Below are 21321 nucleotides of genomic sequence, written 5' to 3'. Positions count from 1 at the left end.
TAAGATTTTACTCTTTTCTAAACTTTCTCTACAAGAAGGTAAATTTAAAATGCAGTACACGGGGTACTATCTTTTTACCACCATTTCCCTAGGTAGTTAAAGAGTAATATTTCCTATGAGACCTTATAAGGAGGATATTAATTTAGGCAATATCCTTAATGACATTGAAGATCAGGCTTCCAATTCCAGAAAAAGAAATGTATGCAGATTTTTAGATGGAATTCCTGCTAATCTATAAACCTCGAGTTGCAAACAGGCAAATAGTTGTCCCCTAAAAATTGGATATATTCTATTTCTCATCATTGCTTCTCGGCCTTTTGGCTAGGATCAACTGTATTCTATTTTATTTTTTGTGTAGCCAGCAGGATTGCGCCAAAAGTTTAGGAAGACTTTTGAATATTCTGGTAAATCTATTAGTAAATCTTTAGCAAAGTGTAATTTACTTGAGATTTTAAAAATTAGTACTGGGACTACATTAAGCCTTTGTTAGAGAGCCATCTTGTGTTTGTGTAAAGATTGTTGAACTGTTTGATAGAGATATTAAGCCACTTTAAATGTTCATCTGTATATACACAACCACTCAACTTACCAGTGCTTTACCTAAAATATTCCAAAAGATTTATTTTATTGAACTGCAGACAATAAATTTAAATAGGTTTGAATCTAATAAACTAAAAGGGGATTCTTGTATTTAATTTCCTATCTGATCATGCTAATCTAACTAAATATTTACAACCATATAAATAATCTACCTATCTATAAATGCACATATTTCTATAATCTAGTGAAGTAATAGATAATAATTTTTAGTTTCCGACTTCTCAGAAACAAAATGGGATATTTTTGGTGGCTTAACTCTTCCTTGAAAGACAATAAAATAAAGCAATAAAGCTCTCCAGTAAATAGTACTATGAAAAAGACTTGAATCTGATTGAAGTCAGGAACGATCTAACAGAAAAGTGATGGGAGAGAAGAAAAGTGTGAAACATACCAGGGAAAATTGTAAGCTATATAAGGAAGCACAAAACTCCACTTTTGAACAATATCAGGAACAAATGAAGAAAAGCACACTTTTCGGCTGTTTGGGGGCAAGAAAGGTGAGGATAACAACACTGAGTTTTGGATCTTTAGAGTTATGTCATGACTTTTCCCCTTAGAACAAGCACTCCACTGTGAACTCCCACCCGTGTAGCAGCTGAAGACTATTAGAATTCTTCTTAGACGTATTTTCCTGGAGAGCTTAAGAACATTTCTTTCCTAAAAGTCCTTAGTAAATCAGACTTTCCAGCTTTAGAAGTGGCTCTGGTGCCACCTTAAGGCCTGGGACCACTAAGGGAAGATTGAAGGTGGCTCGCTACTCCTGGGCACTTGCTGGTGTCCGCTAGTGTTATCCAAGCAATCTAAGACTTCAGGCTCAACATTGAGATCTGAAGAATTCCGAAGTGTTGCATCGGAATATATCACAACTAGTGAAGAACAAAGAGGGTTGGTCTGGTACCATCCTGAGACTTCTTTCCATGTCATTTTTCTGTCCAGAGATGAGATGGGAGCATGTTTGGAAAGCTCACATCTCAGTTGAATATGGTCACTGCTCATTTGAATTAACTACGACACTTAATAAGGAAATGATAGTATCTTTCATGTCCAAACATTTATTGTAGTGGCATCTACTTATGAGTGTTTCAAGGATGCTAGCAGAAAAGGGATGGAAAACATCAACAGAGAATCTTTCTCCACCATGACACTGTGTCTGCTCATTTCTATCTTGAAGGATAAATGGATGACAATTTGAAGAGTAACTTGTTAGACATCCACTTTAGAGTCTTTATTTTCTTTTTCTGATTTACTTAAACAAACCCTTAAAGGATAACAATTTTTTCTTCAGTTACTCATATAAAAAAGGCTGTATTGCTACATTTGGCCTAATGGCCCAATTGGTTATTCCTCTCTCTCCAAGTGCTAGGATCCATATGGGCACCAGTTTGAGTCCTGGCTCTTGGTTTTGGATCAACTCACCTCTGGACGTGTGGTCACTTGGGGAGTGACCAGCAGAGAGAAGATCTTTCTCTCTGTCTCCGCTTCTCTCTGTATATCCAACTTTCCAATAAAAAAATAAATAAACCTTTAAAAAAAGAAAGACTGCATTGCTGTAAGTTAAATCCCTAGGAGGCTCAATTCTTTAGGAATGGACCAAACAGCTCGCATCATTTTTTAGACAATTTTATAGACTAACGAGCTGATGCTAGGAAATAAATTTGAGTTTTAGTTTTTTTTAAGGACAAAAAAATATTCCTTACTTTTTGACTGATGAGCGCTGGAGCATCACTTAAGGAAGAGGCCCAGTTGGCAAAGTCTGTCACATCAATCATCTTGGCTCTTGTGAGCAATTTTTCTTTCAGTTCCAAGGCGTGTTTTTGAGTTCCTCCTTTTATGAGCGAAATCACATCATCTATGAGGTTAGCTCTGGTGATGTTTACTGAGAAGAAAAGACAATTTAACGAGAAGCCCTTGTAACCCAATAATGATGTTGCTGAAAATTTGTGAAGCCCTTTCAGGAAAATCTAGTGTACTGACTGAATTTTAATTGTAACTAGGACTTACATAACATTTCTGCTCTAAATTTATAGTAACAATTTTACTAGTAATTACGGACTTTAATCATCTCTTTAGAAATTTAAAATTGTCCAGAAGATTTAAATATAGTCCACATATGCATGGAAAGTAAGTATGATTTTGGACAAACTAGATATTTCGTTGCAGAATTACAGTCATAATTAAATTTTATATTGATTACCCATTTATCAAAAAATTCAATGTCCCACAAAGAATAATGTGTAGAGTAAAATTTCCTTTTTCCTCCAAGTCCAATGTCTTTTCCCAGACTAAATCATTTCTAACAAACCTGTGTGAACTTCTAGAACTGCAATGGAATTTCAAGATGATTTTTGTTTCCTTCCTTATTTTTAAGGAAGAGAAGCCTGGAATTTAGAAAGTGGAGTGTCTAACCCAAGATTATGCAGATACTTTAAGAGTGAAATAAAGAAATTATGACATATGTTTTCATGTTCCTTTTTTCTTTAATTTCATCAGTGGCTTCCAATCTTGGCTGCACACTGGAAACTGCTATGCTTTTAAAACTATCAGGCTCTCCTTGGTTAATCCATACAAAACAAGTCTCAAACATTTATATTTAAAAATGCTCTTGAGATATTTATGATTAGAACAAAAACTGAGAATTCCAGCACTACCTTAGGCTTATAGATCTGCAACAGTGAAAAAGAACATGAGATTATTTTTAAAAATTCATTGAAAATGAAATTTAAAATATTTTTATAACAAATTTTTAAACCAATGCACCTGAGGAGTCTTATGAAAGTTCATGAAAAATGTGTATTATGGAAAGTACAATGTATGGATTTCAATTTTTTTTACACCAAAATACAGTTTTTAAGTTTTACTTTCCATGAACTTTTAGACGTACCCATTTATTTAGGTTAAAAATATTCATAGTTGTGAAAAGGCACCACATTGATTAAACATCAAGGATAGATAAGTAACTTCAAGTCGGAAGGAAGATGGAGCTGAAGGATTGGGCCTTCCCTTTGGTCACCAAATCACGTCCACGGCCATCAGCCCCTTCCAAACGTGGGTTAAAATTAGTCAAGGAAAGGGAAGTTTTTTCTCCAGATGCACTTCTGCTCTTGGCCTTTCATCACTGGCCTGATGAATACAGAAATCTACAATGGCTGTGGTATGAATGGCACACCCTGGCAGGGTGCCTGGCACAATTTGCACACAGTGAGGCGGGTAAGTGCATGTCCATGGCTCTTTGTGTCTATATTGAATTGTAAGTTAAAGTAGCTTTAAAGTCCTCTTGAGTTTTTCTAAATAAAGCAGAAGGACCTTTAGGAGGATTCATTGTGAGGCAATTGTCTTCTCTGACATTTGCAACCTAAATGTATGTACTTACCAACTTTCCCACCATCTCTCTTCAAGCAATTGTTTTTATTAATTTGTCCTGTGAGTGAAATCCCATCAGATTTTCCATGGATATTGAGGGATAAATCCAAACCAAATCCAAGGCATTTCTTTACATCATTTAGTTCAATACCTGTTTGATACATTTATTTGCATATTATTAGAAGATGTCTATCAATATTACAGATAAATTCAAATATGGCTATTTTGTCAGAAATTCAGATTGACTTCAAATGATTGGTCCATGTACCTTTCTTAGTCCCTACATGAGAGTTCAGTGGACTTTTTGACTTCGCTTGTTAACTTCATGGTGGAGGACATGTTTGTTACAATATTGATTTGAAAGGCAGAGAGAGGGGGAGAAATTTTATCTGATAGTTCACCCATCAAAAAGCCACAGTGATTGGGCTGGGAGCTCCATCTGGTCTCCCATATGACTGGCAGGGCTCAAGTATTTGAACTTTCATTTCCTAAGTGCATGATTAGGAAGCTGGATCAAAAACAGAACAGCCAGGACTCCAACCAGCGTTCTCATGGGGGCCAAAGCAATTCTAAGTGGTAAATTTAATCCACAGAGCCACAAAGTCTACACCAACATTAGCTAATGTCCTTAGGAGCTAAGTACTGTCATTAAAATACTTCTATAGATGAGGATTTGGAAAGGTTAAGTGTATAAGTAACATGTTAACAGCTAATCACCCAGGCAATAAGGAGGAAAGTTAGAATTTTAGCCCAGAGCTGTCTATTAAGCATTCCCTATGAATATGTCAACTTCATAATTGCATCACAGTGTATCAGCATCTCCTGATCTGCTTTGGAAGATAAAAACCAAAGAAAGATGGCCCTAGTCCTTAGGTCCCTGACACTTTGACAGTCTAGCCTGCAAGAGCCAAGAAAGTGGTTTTAACCCTGCAGGAGACTGAGAGGTGATATGCTGGTACTGGTCCCCTTAAGAAACGTTGAGGGCCTGGTGTGGTAGCCTAGTGGCTAACATCCTTGCACGTGCCAGCATCCCATATGGACACTGGTTCGTATGCTGGCTGCCCCTCTTCCCATGCAGCTCCCTGCTTTTGACTTTGGAAAGCAGAGAAGGATGGCCCAAAGCCTTGGGATCCTGCAATCCTGTGGCAGACCCTGAAGAGGTTCCTGGCTTCTGGCTTCAGATCGGATCAGTTCTGGACTTTGTGGCTGCTTGGGGAGTAAATCAACGGATGGAAGATCTTCCTCTCTGTCTCTTCTCCTCTCTGTATATATGACTGTTCAATAAAAATAATAAATCTTTTTGAAAAAAGAAAAACTGAAAATTAGACATGATCATTCATGAAATAAATGATTAAAAATTATTTGAAAAAGTCACCTTGTACCTGTTTTATTTTGAAAGCTTAGGTGAGCACTGTAGGCCAGGATGGGGACAGTGTAGCTCACAGGTGTTTGCTATCAATAGCAGGCATTAGTGAGCAATCCGGGGCCTCTGCCATGCTCCATTGATATAATGCAATCAGAATTGTCATCATATGATGTAAAATTAATTTTCCGCCCTTGCTTTAAGATGCTAGATATAATATTTCTTACAATGTCCCTTGCAGGCGAAAACACAGCACATGTCCATTTCAACACTGATGAGTACTGAGCACTCACTCAGTTAGCAGAGTATTAACCATAACAGAAATGCTGGAGGGGGGAAGAGAGGGGAACTGCTATCTCTTCAAATTAACCTTCATTCTTTAAAGGTTACTGTACATGTGATTTTTTTCCTGCTCATACATTTTTAATGCCCATTATATTCTTGGCACACTTCAATAAAATTGTTTGGAAAATAAAATAACAGCAGAAAACATTCTTTTAAAATAGTGTTCAGTACAGACAGCCACTGAAGTCACAGTTCTGTTTGTATGCATACCTTGCTGACCCATGGAAGCTTTATCCAGAACGTATATTAGCTCATAGCATCCTCCCAGAGACCCAGAGCTACTGTAGTGGGTTCCATAGGTTTCCAGAAATGCAAAATATTCTCCCTTTTCATAGGTAGCTGGCAGAGCTCTGATGTCATTCAAGAAGGTGGTTGTCAGCATAATGTCACGGTTTCTCATCATAAACCTTCCCAGTTGAACTACTCCTCTCACACGCAGAAAGATTTTCTCCTTTGTAACAGATCAGATAAAGAAGAAAACTATGAATTGTGTCCTCATTATTTCAAATTAAAACAATTACAACATCTGGAATTTCATAGCGAATAATTTTTTTTTGTAGCAATGATCATGAAATCCCACTGGAGTCCACTGAAAGGACTCAATTTAAAATGCTTCCAAGACTGGCAGCTGATGAGGTGTGCAGCAAACCAAAACTTTCACACAAGGCTAGTGGGAGTATAGCACAGTACAGCCACTTCGGAGAATTGTCCAGTAGTTTCTGTTAAATATATGTCTGCCTGTGATCAATAATTTCACTCCTACATATTTTCATAATTCCTCAAGAACAATACTCTCCACACAGTCACATATCATAGTTCCATAGCAGTGTTAGTATAGACAGCTTGGTATTAGGCAAGGTTGAAACATCCATCAACAAGAGCTTGATAAACACTGATGTTCACAGGAAATGCTTAGAACAGAAGTATGCACGAATTCACTCATCTCCAAGTGACTGTTCAACCAACAGCTCAAAGCTGGCTTATTTGCAATGTAAGTACTACTGTTCTTCCTCTCTAGATCTTTTCTACTCAAAATTTCTTCTATCAGGAACCCAATCATTCTAGTTGCTTAGGTTGAAAATCATGCTGTCATATTTGACTTTATAAATGTCATGTCTGAGCTAGCACCATCTATAACCTGGATTATTGAAAAGGCTTTCCAAGATATATCCTTGCTTTTATTCTTGACATTCATAACCTCTTCTTGATAGTGCCTAGAGGGCTGGTGTTATGGCAAAATCTGGCATTGCCTCCTTCAACGCCAGATCCCATTTTGAGCATCGGTTTAAGTCACAGCTGTTTTGATCCAGGTCCCCAGTAATGTTCTGGTAAAGCAAATAAAGAAAGCCCAGGCGCTTAGGATTTAGCACCCACATGGGAGACCCGGATGAAGCTCCTGGCTCCTCATTTGGCCTGGCCCAGTGTTCATCCATCTGACAAATGAATCAGAGGATGGAAGATTTTTCTCTTTCTGTTTCTTCTTCTCTGTAACTCTTCCAAAATCAGTAAAAAAGAAAAGAAAGTATATTTTATATTTACTTCAAGGGCGATGAAATAAGCTTCAAATTTCGTTTAATTTTCTTAGAAAAACTCACATTGTTTAAGCCTCAGAGGTATACTACCAAGTAAGCAAACCAATTTCTGCAGTTCATACAATAATTTCATGGCAACAGTACTAAGAGACAGACTTCAGAATGCAAAGAGTGCTCCTTCTAGTGCCCTGAAGTGAGCTACCAGGATTCCTTTGTCTATTTCACTGCGACGGTGGTGACTGTACAAATTGGAATTTCCTGCAGTTTCAGTCAAAAAGTATTCTCTGGATCCCTAATCCACATCCTCTGCTTAATATTATCCCACATCAAAGTTACTGTTACCCAAGATCCCATCAGACTGCTCCATTGTTAGCATTCTTCTCCCTGGTTATTTAGCTAAATACCTGAGGATTTGATTGTGCTACTTCCTCCCACCCCTCTTATGATATGTATCTTCTCAAAACACTTAAGCTCCAAAGAGGGCACTTGGGTAGCTGAAAACCAGTCTCATTATGCTCTCCACAGTGAACGTCTGGTCTTACCGTCTGGGAAGAATATGACAAAAATAGTTGGTAGGTTTTATTTTTCGAGTATGAAAATTTCAAGTCACCCCAGGAACCTTTATGACTTGAGGAGTTTGTTTCCTGGGAAGCTTTTTCACTCTTCAAAGCCTTTGCTTCAGTTGGTGAAAATTTTAGAGTGAATTTTGTATTAAAATTTGATGTCTCTTCTTCAATGACATGTTGGAATGCTTGAACCTGTTCTTCATAATCTTCAGTTCTGAAATTTCTTTCAATTTTGGTCTAAAAGAGAATAACCAAGTATTACTAAAAACAAGATATAAAGCAAAGTAATAATTAAAGAAGAATAGGAACAATGAAAAAACAGGCAATTATTTGAAAAACTGTAGGGTAAAAGAATTGATGAAAGTGCTGGAATCAGAAAGTTCAAACACAGGTTCTGTGACTGAAGGACATTGTATGGTAACCTCTCTGCGATTTGTCTGATTTATAATCTGAATATCCAGCCTAGAGTTCGCCACAGGATTCAGTGAGATAATACAGCAGATAGGTTTAGGAATATAGTAAGCTTTAGGGGCAAGCATGTCGTAACAGTTAAGGTGCCACTTGGCATGTCCACATCTTACATTAATGCCTTGTACTGCTTCCGATTCCAGTTCCAGGCTAATGAGCACCTTGGAGGCAGCAGGTATAGGTCAAATAGCTGGGTCCCTGCTACATCCACCAGAAACTCTTACTCAGTTCCTGGCTCTTGATTTGGGTCTGGCTTCTTTGCAACGATTGATTGTAAGCATTTGGGAGGTGAAACAGTGAATGAGAGATCTCCACCCATCTTTCTCTGTGCTGGTCATAGAAAACGGATAATGGGGGGATGGGAGTTTGGCATAGTGCCTAAGATGCTGCTGACATTCCCACATCCCGTATCTGAGCACTTGGTTTTGAGTGTTGGCTCCACTCACTCCTTATCCAGCTCCTGTTAAAATACATCCTAGGAGACAACAGAGGATGGTTCACATTATGTGGTTCCCTGTGATCCAAGTGGGAGAACTAGACTGAGTTTTGGGCTCCTGACTTTGACCTAGTGAGCCCTAAATATTTCAGATATTTGGGGCATGGGCCAATAGATGGATGATCTCTCTCCCCTTCAAACAAGATGAAAAAATTTAAAACATTCAAACAATAATTTGAAGAAAAATGATAGCAAGCTTTCAAATGATAACATTAAGAGATGCATACATATTCTCACTTATGTAAAAAAAAAAGGCAAAAAGAAAAAAGTAAACCTTCATTAAAAGCTTATGGGCCAAACATTGTCTAAGATATTTTACATATGTTAACAAACTTAAATGAAATGGCCAGCTTGAATTCAACTCTCTGATGAAAAACAAATTGTGTTCCCAAACTTTACACCTGTGAGAGAAAGAAAACCTTTCCATGCATAAAAAAATTACTAGATAAATAAGCTCAATGCCTCTCAATGTTTACTTTTATTAGAAACATGAGATGGAAATTTGAGAAAATGAGTAGGCTTCCTTTTCTTGCATGATCTTTTTGCTGTTTGAACTTTTAAGTCATATACATTTTACATAAAGAAAAATCTATTGATGGACCATATCAATCAGTGGACGACCTCATCGAGCGAAACTGGCAGCGATTCATAACTGGAGAACTATTAAAACCACTCGAGCACATATCTCAGAGCATGCCCCACATCCAGGACTTGGGGAGGGAGGGAAACCGGGTGGGGCTTCTCCCTCAATATTCCCCTTTTACCTCGGATACATGATGGAAACAATATGGACATAATAGTATTACCCACTTCCCTATCCCCCTGAACCTTTTTTTTCTTTCTTTAACTGTAATTAACTATGTAAAGATTGTCAACAACAACACAATAGATTAAAAAGAAAAAAAAAGAAAAATCTATTTAAAAATGAACTACTTAAAAATGAAAACTTTCAATGGCAACATCCTTTGCCGATGCAGCTATTGTCAGATATTATTGTGCTATGGTGCAGATAAGGCTTATGTATTTCCTCTAAGGTATCATGTGTTGACATTTCTCAGTGTAAAGTATTAAGAGAGTATAAATTTAATCTGGCTGTGGTGTTTAAGGTGGTTCCCAGTACTAGGGTTAGATAAAGTCATGAGGGTGGAGGTTTCCTAAGAAGAGAAAGGGCAGGGCCGGCGGCGTGGCCTAGCGGCTAAAGTCCTCGCCTTGAATGCCCCAGGATCCCATATGGACGCTGGTTCTATTCCCGGGTGCTGTTGATAGTACTTAGGTGGAAAAACACAGAGGAAGGACTTCCATAAGATGTGAGAATAAGATTTTCCAGTCCTCTTCTCTGAAAAGTTAAAGCAGAAGACTCATGGGGCAGTACTCTGGTATAATGGATTAAGTGGCTGCCTGCGATTATCAGTATCCCATAGAACCACTAGTTTGTGTCCTAGTTTCTTTGCTTCCAATCCAGCTCCTCCCTCATGCTCCTGGCAGAGCAGCAGAAAATGGCCCAAGTGCTTGGACCTTTGCACGCATGGAGGATAGCTGAAAGACACTCCGGGTTCTTTGGCTGAGTCTAGTCCTGGTAGCTGAGGCCAGTGGGGGAGTGAACCTATGAATGGAAGGCCTCTCTTTCTCTGAGCCTCCTCTCCTTCTATGTAACTCTGCACTTCAAATATATAAACAGAGCCTTTTTTAAAAAAGAAATTTTCACTCACATAAGCTCATATTCGTCTATATATGGTTATAGCAAGTTTGAGTACTTATCACCAAGGCCTTAACAGATTTAGATAAGAGGACCAGAAGCAGAGGCAATACCTAGAGGATGATTTGAAGCTTTTGGCAGGTCTCTCCTCAATGCCAAAAGCTTCATGGATTGAAACTCTATATATTTAAATCCACTATGAGTGCCTTCTTATTTATAATAAGCTTGATGTAAAAATGTATCTGGAGGAATTGATATAACCTAAATCATTGTTCAGTTGGTAGGGCCATTTATTTGAATACACATTACTTTTCCTACACGGTCCTAACATGTCTGAATAAAGGACAGTGCTCTGGATCCCACTGGGAGTGGATGTAACATACAGGGTAAGAACCAGACCCTCATTCTAGAATCCGGAACTTTTGGAAATGCTCAAGCACATCTGTCTCCGGGGTAGGGTAAAGGGGCAGCAGTGTGCTAACTACCAACCATGGCTCAGGCCTGGGTAACCTTACCCCAGCCCTCATCACTGTCTGTCAAACCAGTCATCACTCTTACAGAGAACTCAAGAGGCTGGTCCCAGGGGTGAAGACAGGGAAACTACAGAATGCAAAAGAAAATGAGTAGCAGAATGTTGGACTTATGACTATCGCTGAAGGCCTATACTATTGCAATAATACGGGGGAAAACAGTTGGGGGAGCAGAGAGGCGGTGGATGAGGGGGTCCCTGTGTCTGTGGAACTGTATCATGAAAATAATGAAAAATAAAACAAAAAGTAAATAAAAAACATATTGGGGATCCTGCCACCTACAGGGGAGACCTGGAGGAAGTTCCTAGCTCTGGATTTTGTCCTGGCCCAGCCCTGGCTGTTGTAGTCATCTGGGGAGTGAATCAGTAGACAGAAAATCCATCCCTCTCTCTATGTACTTTCAAATAAGTAAATAATAAAATCTCTTTCTAAAAAAAGAAATAGTGTCATTAAAATCACAGCACTATGAGCTGAGTAGAAATAGTCACTCAGCATTAGCTAGGTATCATTTTCTAAGTAGGACATATTGAAGGAACATATACGTAAAGATGTGTTTTTTCGGATGTTATCAATCAAGCCAAGCCAAAAAGAGGAGGAGGAGGCAGGAAGCGGAAAAGGATAATGAGAAAGTGAGCTCACAGCACTGGAGCAGTAAATCATTGCTCCAATCTGGTTTTTTCACAATCTTGGATGATTTCATTGTGGAGTCTAGATGTTTGCCAAATTTGTATCAGTAGGCAATGAAGACTGAGGATCGCTTATAACTAGTGTGCTTCTAAAGAGGCCCAAGCTACATTTCCTTTTAAGCAAGTCTTAGGTCTGGATTTTTTTTCCCATGGTATTTACAATTAAAAAGTTGAAGAAACTTCTTATCCAAAAGCTGAGCAATGAAGAGACTTACTTCATAGGCCAATGACTGCACATTCCAGGGTCTTCGATAGTACGTCAAAGTATTTCCATCCCAAACCCGGAAACACAATCCATTGTAGAACTCATTGTCGAAAGGTGAGGTTAGGGGGTCCATCCCTAAAATGTTGATCCTGAGAATGAACAGAGTAGCATCAGGTATGCTGCAATAGCACCCTGGTTCAGGCTAGGCAGCCCTGAGAAGCCGCAGAAAGCGCAACAGCTTGGGTTCATGTCACCATCACCCAGCAGGAGGGTAACCCAATCAGGAGCAGAAACAGGAGCCTGTTCAGCCTGGTTCAGCATCTCTGGCAGACTGCATCCGCTAAAACGGCCTTATAAACTCTTTCAGGTAACCAGGGCACTGCTTAGTATGCAATGAAAAAAATAAGTAGGGCACATGGGACCATCTGGCTCCTGGAGTCTTAACACCACTTCTGTAATTCTTGCCTCTTTTAGTGATCCAAGAGCCCATGCTGTAACATCGACTATTTAAATTATTTGAGAACAGAGCATCCCATGGGGGCAATATCACACATGCATGTAATTTTTCATATATGAATCAACATTGGGGCTCTTTTCCCTCCTTCCCTGTTCTCTTTAAAGTTAAGCTTTTTTCCCCCAGTTGTCTCTACTTGTGGACAGTTCCATTCCCCTCAGGCTTATATTATTCCTACTACACTTTCCAAGAGGAACACAAAAATTTCAGCATCCTATCAAGGTATTTTCGAAAATGCTGCTGACTCCCCTGCTAGCAAAATGTTTTTATGTGGCAAGGCTTCATTCATAAGTGAGAATCTTGCTTACCTTTAAAAAGCTTAAGCTTGATTCATGGGCTTGAATACAATATTTGAACAAAGCATAATTAAGCCTTTGTGGAGTATAGTATTATTGAAGGTACACAATTGTTAACTGTCTAAGATAGCTGAATTCTGGGTTCTCTATCCAGGCAGGCAAGAATGGAGATCCTCAAACCTGTAACTTTTCTGACATAAAAGCATAAACTCAGCTATTGTTCTAGATCACATTTCTAACCCTAATGAACTGGATTGCAAATCTGGATGCCGGTTGCAAGAGCCATTTGTCTTGAGTGTGGTTGACTTACTACAATCTGATCGCTAATGTAAGACAAAGAATCGGAGGTACCTCCTATTGCTAATGGGATAGTTATACGCAGCATCTTTGTATGAAGAACACAGTCTCAATAAACTTTCCATCTACAAATACAATTAATATGAGTTAACCTTAATGGAAAATAAGGAATTGGTATATGGATTATTTTCTCAGGGTTGATGTAGAGATAAAAAAAAACTGTCTCCTGCTATCTTTTCCATTAAAAATAACTCCCAGCAGGAGCTATAGCCCTGAAGTTCTCAAGTAAGACCAATTCAACTGAGTCAGACAAAACAAAACAAATAAAAATTAAAACAAGAAACACCATTAAATAGCTGTTTACTTTCTTTAAATCTTGTATATATATGTGTGTGTATCTATATGTCTATTTCTATCTGTATATAGACATATCTTTACCTTCAGTGAATAATGAAATAAATCTGGTTTGAAATGATGAATTCTTAGGTGACTATTATATTTAGTATGGAATAGTAATAGTAATAATGGGGGAATAAGATTAAGCTAGCTAATAGAGCATTTACTTTCACAAGATTTACTCCTAAATTAGGGAGTAGATCATATAATTACCAATTCTGAAAAAATGGCCAAAGGGAGAATAGATTTACGCCAAGGCAGTGATCCATGCAAGAGCTATATAATACAAATCTTCTAAGAGGAAGTCAGTTCCATGGAATAGCCATAAAATGAGGTTCAGGACAAGTGAGATTTGATCTGGGCCTTTGAAGGGTGCTAAAAGAAGAGGAAAGGTGTGGGCAAAAGATAGAAATGTGACTGGCGTGTTTTGGGAGCAGTGGGATTCAGACTTTCTACTTACATTTCTCATGTAGAAATTGGGACAAGTTGTACCTTACTGTACCTCTTAAGTATGACATGTAGTATTTTTATTGTAAGATTAAATAATTGTGGGGCCGGCGGCGTGGCCTAGCGGCTAAAGTCCTCACCTTGAACGCGCCCCAGGATCCCATATGGGCGCCGGTTCTAATCCCGGCAGCTCCACTTCCCATCCAGCTCCCTGCTTGTGGCCTGGGAAAGCAGTCGAGGACGGCCCAATGCATTGGGACACTGCACCCGTGTGGGAGACCCGGAAGAGGTTCCAGGTTCCCGGCATCGGATCGGTGCACACCGGCCCGTTGCGGCTCACTTGGGGAGTGAATCATCGGACGGAACATCTTCGTCTCTGTCTCTCCTCCTCTCTCTGTATATCTGACTTTGTAATACAATGAATAAATCTTAAAAAAAAAAAAGATTAAATAATTATGAAGGATATAATTTACCAGCATGCTATAAATATTTATACTTTAAAATACAATTATTTGGCTACTTTAAAAAATCTAATGAATCTAAATACCATAATGATGATGAGTTGTTACAGTATTAATATGTCTAATAATTAAAATTTTATACTGCCACTTTTCAAACTTTGTTTTAAAATTTGAATTTTATGGTACAATTCTGTACAGTCTGGAATTCTCTCCCCCAACTGATTTTCTTCAATACTATCACTTCTAAATTTTAAATTTAGAATTTTTATCTTATTTTATAAATTATAAATAGAAAATTTATATTTTATAGTTATAATACATGATATAAGCATATTAAATAACATATTTAATATAAAATATATTTTGTATTCTAAATTTAGAACTTTTAATTTCATAAAGTTGCTTAATATATGTAGAAATTTCTATATACTCCAGTTTCATAATTTTGAATCTATATTTCTATTTCTTTTCTCACATAGAAATTTAATATGTGTTGTTAATGCTTGTGAAGTTTTAATGTCCTATTATCACACTTCAATGTATCAAAAAATGTTGAGATTTTAAAATGCTAAAAATCTTTCTACCACAGTGTCTAAGTGTAAAAATTTTTTTCATTACTAATAGGAATGTTTATTAACAAATTTAAATTATTGCTAAACCTAAGTAAAATTATATAAGAAATCTGTCTCAATGAAATTAATGAAATAGCTTTTTAAATAAATAGATTAGCTCCTTTTCCCTGGGTAACTATTACTTAGAGCCATGAAGAGACAAGTTCCAGCATTAATTTCATCCTATTTTCCATTTTTACAGATGTAACTGCTATTTCCTAGCAGTTACATGTAAGAATAGATGAAATTTTGTTTCCGCAGTATCATTCAGTTCTTCTATCTTCTGAGTTACACACTGAAGATTACATACTAGTCTTCATCAAAAATTATTTTTATAGCCTATTATCTGACATTGTTCAATGTTGTTGATAAAAAGAATTAGAAATTGCATACTTCCACAGCATTAGAATATCAAGATCTGGAGTTGTTCCCTGGTTTTCATACTCAGAATGTGGGAGGACTGAGGGATATACTCAGCGTTTGCAAAGTGAGAGGTAAATGATTGTAAAATGTAAAGTCAAGGACAGGGCTTGGCGAGGGTGTAGTGGTACAGAGTTTTAAGCTTCTGTTGTGAAACTGGCATCCCAGATTTTACAGTATCATCTCCAGTGCCCGTTGTTCTGCTTCCCACGCACTATTTCTCTGATGCACCAAGGAAGGCAGCTGACGATGGCTCAAGTGCCAGGGCTCCTGGAAGCCATGCTGGGAGACCAGGGCAGAGTGTGACACCTGGTTTTGTCCTTGCCTAGCCCTAACCACTGTGAGCGTTTGAGGAGTGAGCTGGCAGAAGTAAAATCTTCTTCTCTCATTCTGCCTTTCAAATAAATGAACAAATAAATATTGCAGAAAAGAAAGGAGAGGGTTTAATAACTTGGAGTTAGCTGAGACATATGTCATGGACTATACAAATGGATGTGGCGGATTTATGAATTAGATAATAATTATTAAGGATGGAAAATTTAAAACATAGCTGTCTCTCCTTTGGAAAGTTTTTGTGCACCCCATGTCTGGCGTGTCTACTCTAAGTTTCAAGGTTAGTGTTTCACAGAGCAGCAAATTAGTCTGTTTGCTGCATATGTCTGGAAAGCGCTACAAAGCTGATACAAGGTCTAAATGGCACAGCTAAGAAAGAAAGTTTTCAAAAGCTTTTGATTTGGTTCCACTGCTACAGAGACAGCTAGTCTAGTCTAGAACGAGCCAATTCTTTTTTCTGCCAAGAAACATGAAAACTTTTCATGGATAGAAAGTAATCACCTAGGAAATTATAAAAACAAAACAAAACAAAACAAAACAAAAGTGTTCTTTGGCAACAGTTAGGTTGTTTGTTTTCACACCTGCATCTTAGACCCACAGGCAGTTCCATGCTTACCAGGTGAACCAAAGAGGAAGTTCCTGTCACAGAAGTGATGCTATGCTGAGATCACAAAGCAAGCATAAGCCTTGTAGACTGCAAATCATTTACAGCCGGTTTGGGCTTATTTATTTATTTTCAATGAACACAAGAGGAGTTGGAAGGTTTCCTTATACATTTCTGGAAACTCTCAAATTCCTACAAAACAAGATGCTGGACTGAAAGGGTCTGATTTCTCTGGGTATGAGGATTTAAATCAGAGTTCTTCGAATGCAAACATGCAAATTAGGGACCACAAGTCCTTGTGACTTTCTTATGTAAAACCATCTGACTGTGGGGTTAGTTGAGAGGATTTGAGGTTTTCCAGATGACTTGTGTAGAAGCAGGGTATGAGCATTTGCTCTGCTTAGCTTGTTCGCACTTATTACCTTGATTTCACACACAGTCCAGAACTCCATGCAATAGTGCAGGAGATTTACAGGAAATAAATATTTCACTTAAATGACACTGAGGAATATCATAAACCAATCTTGTGTGCTGTTTTGAAATTTTGATTACATACCATTCTTCTATAGTCTCAATCCAAATATTTGAATATTAAATATCTGCTTAAGGAGTTCCACTTTTAAGGTAAATTTTGTTTTGATGTTAAGAGGCTGGCTTACAGATGTTGCATGGTGTGGGAGAAGGCCAGGGTCAGGTGGCATGATGGAAAAAATAGTTTTATATGAGTCAGAAAAACTTGAGTCTGAGATTGGGTAAAAACTACTTCACCACATGACCTTAATTATTTCAGTCAGGTTTCCTCTGCAAAATTAATATAATACTTTTCCCTAATAATCTCAGAGGATTATTACAAAAATCTATGATGGAATGTACACAAAAGTTTTGCAATGTTCAAAGTATTGTAGAAATAAAAGCTGTCATAGAACAATAAATTTTATGAAGACCACATTTTCTGTAGTTTAACACTCATGTCATGGAGAATTTAATATACAATGTTGATGGACTGACTGCATCAGGGCACCTCATTTCCCACTCCTGCAGCTGATGGTTATCACAGTGGCTCCAGCCTCTTCCTGAGCCTGTAAGGGTGAGCCTGTGGTGTTTCCCAACTCCAGCCTAAACCATGGTAAAACAGGAACCAGTTAAAGTTATCTAGCCATCTTGCTGCAAAGGCTCGTCATGAAACTCCCTGACAAATGCTATCCAGCAGATTTTTCTTTGCCCTGAACAAAGCAAACCAATAGAATTGAGTAAATGTTTTTCAACTACATGGGCTAAAATTTCTGTGTTCCTTTCCTATTAAGACATGCTTTAACTTGGCATGATGTGAGAACAAATAACATATGTAATTCCCTGCTTCCAACTCTTGTTTAAGAAGAAAACGTTCTTGGATCCCAAACAAAGCAAAACAGAGCAGTAACGGGCTTTTACCATGGATATACAATGTCTCCCAGAGGAAAGCAGCAAAACCAGTGCTGATCCATTCATATATACAGTGATTTGGTTGTCAGGTTTTGAACAAACAATATCCAATGTTTGCCACTTCCTAAGAGGGCCTGGCTGAGTTTGGGGTCCAAAATCAGTCATTTGATTCAAGAGTCCCATCTTTAAACTAAGAGCCAAAGGCATTGTGGGTAATATTGGAATGCTGCTTAGATAAGACTTTATGAAGTAAGCAAAGAAAACATGAAGTGCTTTGTCTGGTAAGATCCTGGCAAAAAAAATGGCTAAGAACAGTTGATGGAGAGTTTGTACTGTAACCCTGGGTTGCTTTTATGGAATAGAAAAGATCAGAATTTTAGGTTTATGTAATTTTCCCAATGCCTGGAGTCCAGGTCTCTGCATACTAGAAGTAGAGTTATCTTCTTAGAATCATATCTTTGAAATACATGGAGTCTGTTCCCTTTATATTAAAATGAAAAAAACCCTACTCTGAGTCCTGTACTACAAGATTTCCCTTCTCTTTGAGACTTGGAGCAACCTGTAAGGGTCCCCGTGTTTGACCTGGAAAATGAGAGACGTATCAGAACCTCAACCCCCAGGAGGGTTTGGCATCAGGACTGCTGCCTCGGATTCCATTCTTCCTGGGTCAATGCCAGGATGCTGAGATCATGTCCTCAAATGTAGACCTAGACGTTCCAGTGGAATTGAACTGCCAGACCTATGATCAGTGATTCATTTCCAAATGGCAGTCTGTTGTGTCAACAGGGCTGCATTTCTCAGAAGCTCAGAAATGAGATGTGTCACTTCCTCATGAACTGAAAGGGAACCCGCCACTATCCTGATACTGCAGCCCTTCTGCAGATCCCTCTGGGAGACAGGCAGTCATCCAAGTGGTCCTGAGATAATGATTCCACGCTTCATTCAGGCTTAGACTTAACGCCTAGTCCTCCACCTGCTTCAGCAAGGTCAGGCAGAAGGAGATCAGTTCCCTCCCAACTTATCCGGAAGAGTTCAGGTGAAATACAAACCCATAGCCTGCTGTCCGGGCCAGCTCTGACTCTTCGACCTCACGATCACGGCAGGGGGGCCGGGGATCCTTCTCACAGTCCTCCTCATCTGAAAAGTCTTCACAGTCATTGTCACCATTACACAGGAGTCGCCTCGGTATGCATCTACCTGCAATAAGTCAAAATCAGAAAAAAAAAAATGAAAAAATGAACTCTATGTCTAATGACAAACATTCTCTCCTGCAGAAGTCACCAACTGCACATAAATACCAGAGGTGAAGTACCAACAATCCCCTTGGAGTTCTTGATAGAGAATTCCAAAAGGGGAGGTAAGCCCTCTTGCTCTTGCAAATACGAGCATGTGGAAGCATGCTCCCTTACCCCCACCCCCAAAAGGTGAATGCACACAGAAACCCACAATGAGCACAATGTAAAGATTACCTGTGCCACATTGAAATTCATTTCCACAGTCCACTTCGGCATCCTCACATACCTCCGTGGGCACGCACGATTGCCTGTCTCCTAGAGCGTCCGTGCAGCTTTTCCCTTTATATTGTCCAAAAACCTCAATGCTTCTTGAACGAAACTGTACAAAACGAGCTGGAGAGGTTAGAATTTCTAATGCCCTCCACCCCCAAAGAGAGAGAGAGAGATAAACGGGGCGGGGGGGGGGGAGAGAGAGAGAGAGAGAGAGAGAGAGAGAGAAGCATTATGGTCCAAAGGTGTATTCACACCAGTGCAGCCCTCCAAATCCAAGTGAGGCAACAGACACAAGTGATTGAACTAGTCACTGGTGTTACTTAAACTTGCACTTCACTTTCTAGGTTTGGTATACTCCCAGGAGTGGGGAATTTTTTTTGTCTGTCATGGGCCATGTATATGCTTTCAATTCATTTGTGGGCCATACAAAATTATTGACTTAAAAAGGAGTCTACAAGTTTTATTAAATTTTGAGTTCCACCAAATGATTTGGTGACTCCTATGCAGCCCTGTGGCTTAAATACTTATTCTGTATACCATCAATATTTCCTGGCAAGGCTAGCCACCTCCATTTAGAGGTTTCCTTCTTTTATCTGGGTTTGAGACTGTGTTGTGGGAATCCCATGGTCTCACAGATTTCTCTGGAGGGAATGTTAGAAGGAGTAGAGAACACTTACCATCTGTTTGAGACAAGGATCACATTGTGACCATGAACTCCAGGGGCTCATCCTGCAGTCTATGGGCATCAGAGAGTCACTCCTTTGTGCTGGTGCCTGATCATAGCTAAGGTAGCAGAACACATGGATTTATAATAACCACTGACTTCTGGTTAATTTTAAGGCAATGAGACTCTCCAATTCGTAGTAACCCTTGGCTCCAGGTCACAGCTATTGTATAGAACACACCAATCTACAATGACCATGGCGGGTGCCTGCTTTCAGGAAGCCTTCACAAACTAGTCTAACTTTTCTCTCTTCCAAGTCATACCACTTGTTCTTTTCCTATCTCTTTCATCTGACACTTGATCACATGCTGTTTTGCATTTTCAATTTGTCTTTTCATTTAGGTTTTGTACTACATTGTAGCACAGCTTTCAAGTGAACAATAACAATAACAGTAATAAGGGAAACTTGCAAGAAATCCTGCCAGGTAAATTAGGATAGCTCAGCTTATATTTCCTACAACGTTATCAACTCATCAAAACACACGGTAGATCCAGAAGTTGTTCCTGGATCTTGGCTTAAGCCTTTTCCAACCCTAGCCCTCATTGCCATTGGGGAATGAACCAGCAGATGGAAGATGTCTCTGTCTTCGCTCCATGTGTCTATACCTATGCCTTTTAAATAAGTAAAAATAAACCTGAAAAAAGATCCTCCAGGATAAGACCCTTGTTCAGGTACATTGAATAATTTTATTTTAATTTGTATGTCTTTAAAATACATACAGTCATTTAAAATACACTCATTTTAACAGGAATTGAAAGACTCCAACATGTGAATTTTGTGGGAACATTTAGCATGTAACAGTCAAAAATTGCTTTTTGATTAAGCAGTATCTGGTATGTTTTGTCTATCACCTTTCCAAACAATTTCCAAAAGCTCTTTTTCTCATAATCAGTGTGGTAGATACCATTAGTTCAGTTTCACAGAGGTGAATCACACTGCTCACCCCAGTGGAAGATGAGCATTTTTGGAGCTCATGTCTCTGCGTCTGATTCCATGCCATTTTGCACTGGCCCTTCTCCTTCCTACCTTGACACACGAAAGCATAGTTCATATTTGAAATAAACTCAGGGGACATAACTTACACCACCATTTCTGAAAGTAAGTTTTACACATCTTGGAAAATAGCAAGGATGCAACAGATGTTTATAAACAGCAGCCTCATGCAAAGCCAATTAGCTAGAAAACCTGGTTCTTCCCTGGGTTTATGTTAAGCGTATGCCTCATTGATATCAAATGAGACAAATTTAAACTGAAAACTGTGATCACACCAGGATGTTTTGCCTTCACTGTTCCAGGTGCCTGGGACTCCTCAGATACAATAAGGGCACAACGCATGAGATTTATTAGGAGGAAATGACAGGTTACACAAAAAGAGCATGCTATTAAAATGAGAATGTAACATCAGTATCAAGAGTGATCGTTAATCTGGAGTAGCACTCT

General features: G+C 38.7%; 1 protein-coding gene across 1 annotated transcript in view; it reads right to left on the bottom strand.

Annotated features, from left to right (window-relative positions):
• C9 (complement C9) overlaps positions 1-19899 on the bottom strand; it is a 29932-nt gene extending 10033 nt beyond the window's left edge. The window contains exons 1-8 of the mRNA XM_004583777.3: positions 19834-19899; positions 19118-19262; positions 18698-18845; positions 11858-11996; positions 7743-8003; positions 5879-6119; positions 3971-4111; positions 2298-2476 (exon numbers count right to left, since the gene is read on the bottom strand). Of these exons, the coding sequence (XP_004583834.2) occupies positions 2298-2476; positions 3971-4111; positions 5879-6119; positions 7743-8003; positions 11858-11996; positions 18698-18845; positions 19118-19262; positions 19834-19884 (1305 nt within the window). The 5' untranslated portion in view covers positions 19885-19899. The remainder of the gene's footprint in view (positions 1-2297; positions 2477-3970; positions 4112-5878; positions 6120-7742; positions 8004-11857; positions 11997-18697; positions 18846-19117; positions 19263-19833) is intronic.
• Positions 19900-21321: the final 1422 nt, after the last annotated feature.

This window comes from Ochotona princeps, chromosome 23 (genome assembly GCF_030435755.1).
Source record: "Ochotona princeps isolate mOchPri1 chromosome 23, mOchPri1.hap1, whole genome shotgun sequence".
Classification (NCBI taxonomy): Eukaryota; Metazoa; Chordata; class Mammalia; order Lagomorpha; family Ochotonidae; genus Ochotona; species Ochotona princeps.
Note: the sequence above shows the minus strand (reverse complement) of the source record. Positions and strands in the feature narration are given on the sequence as shown.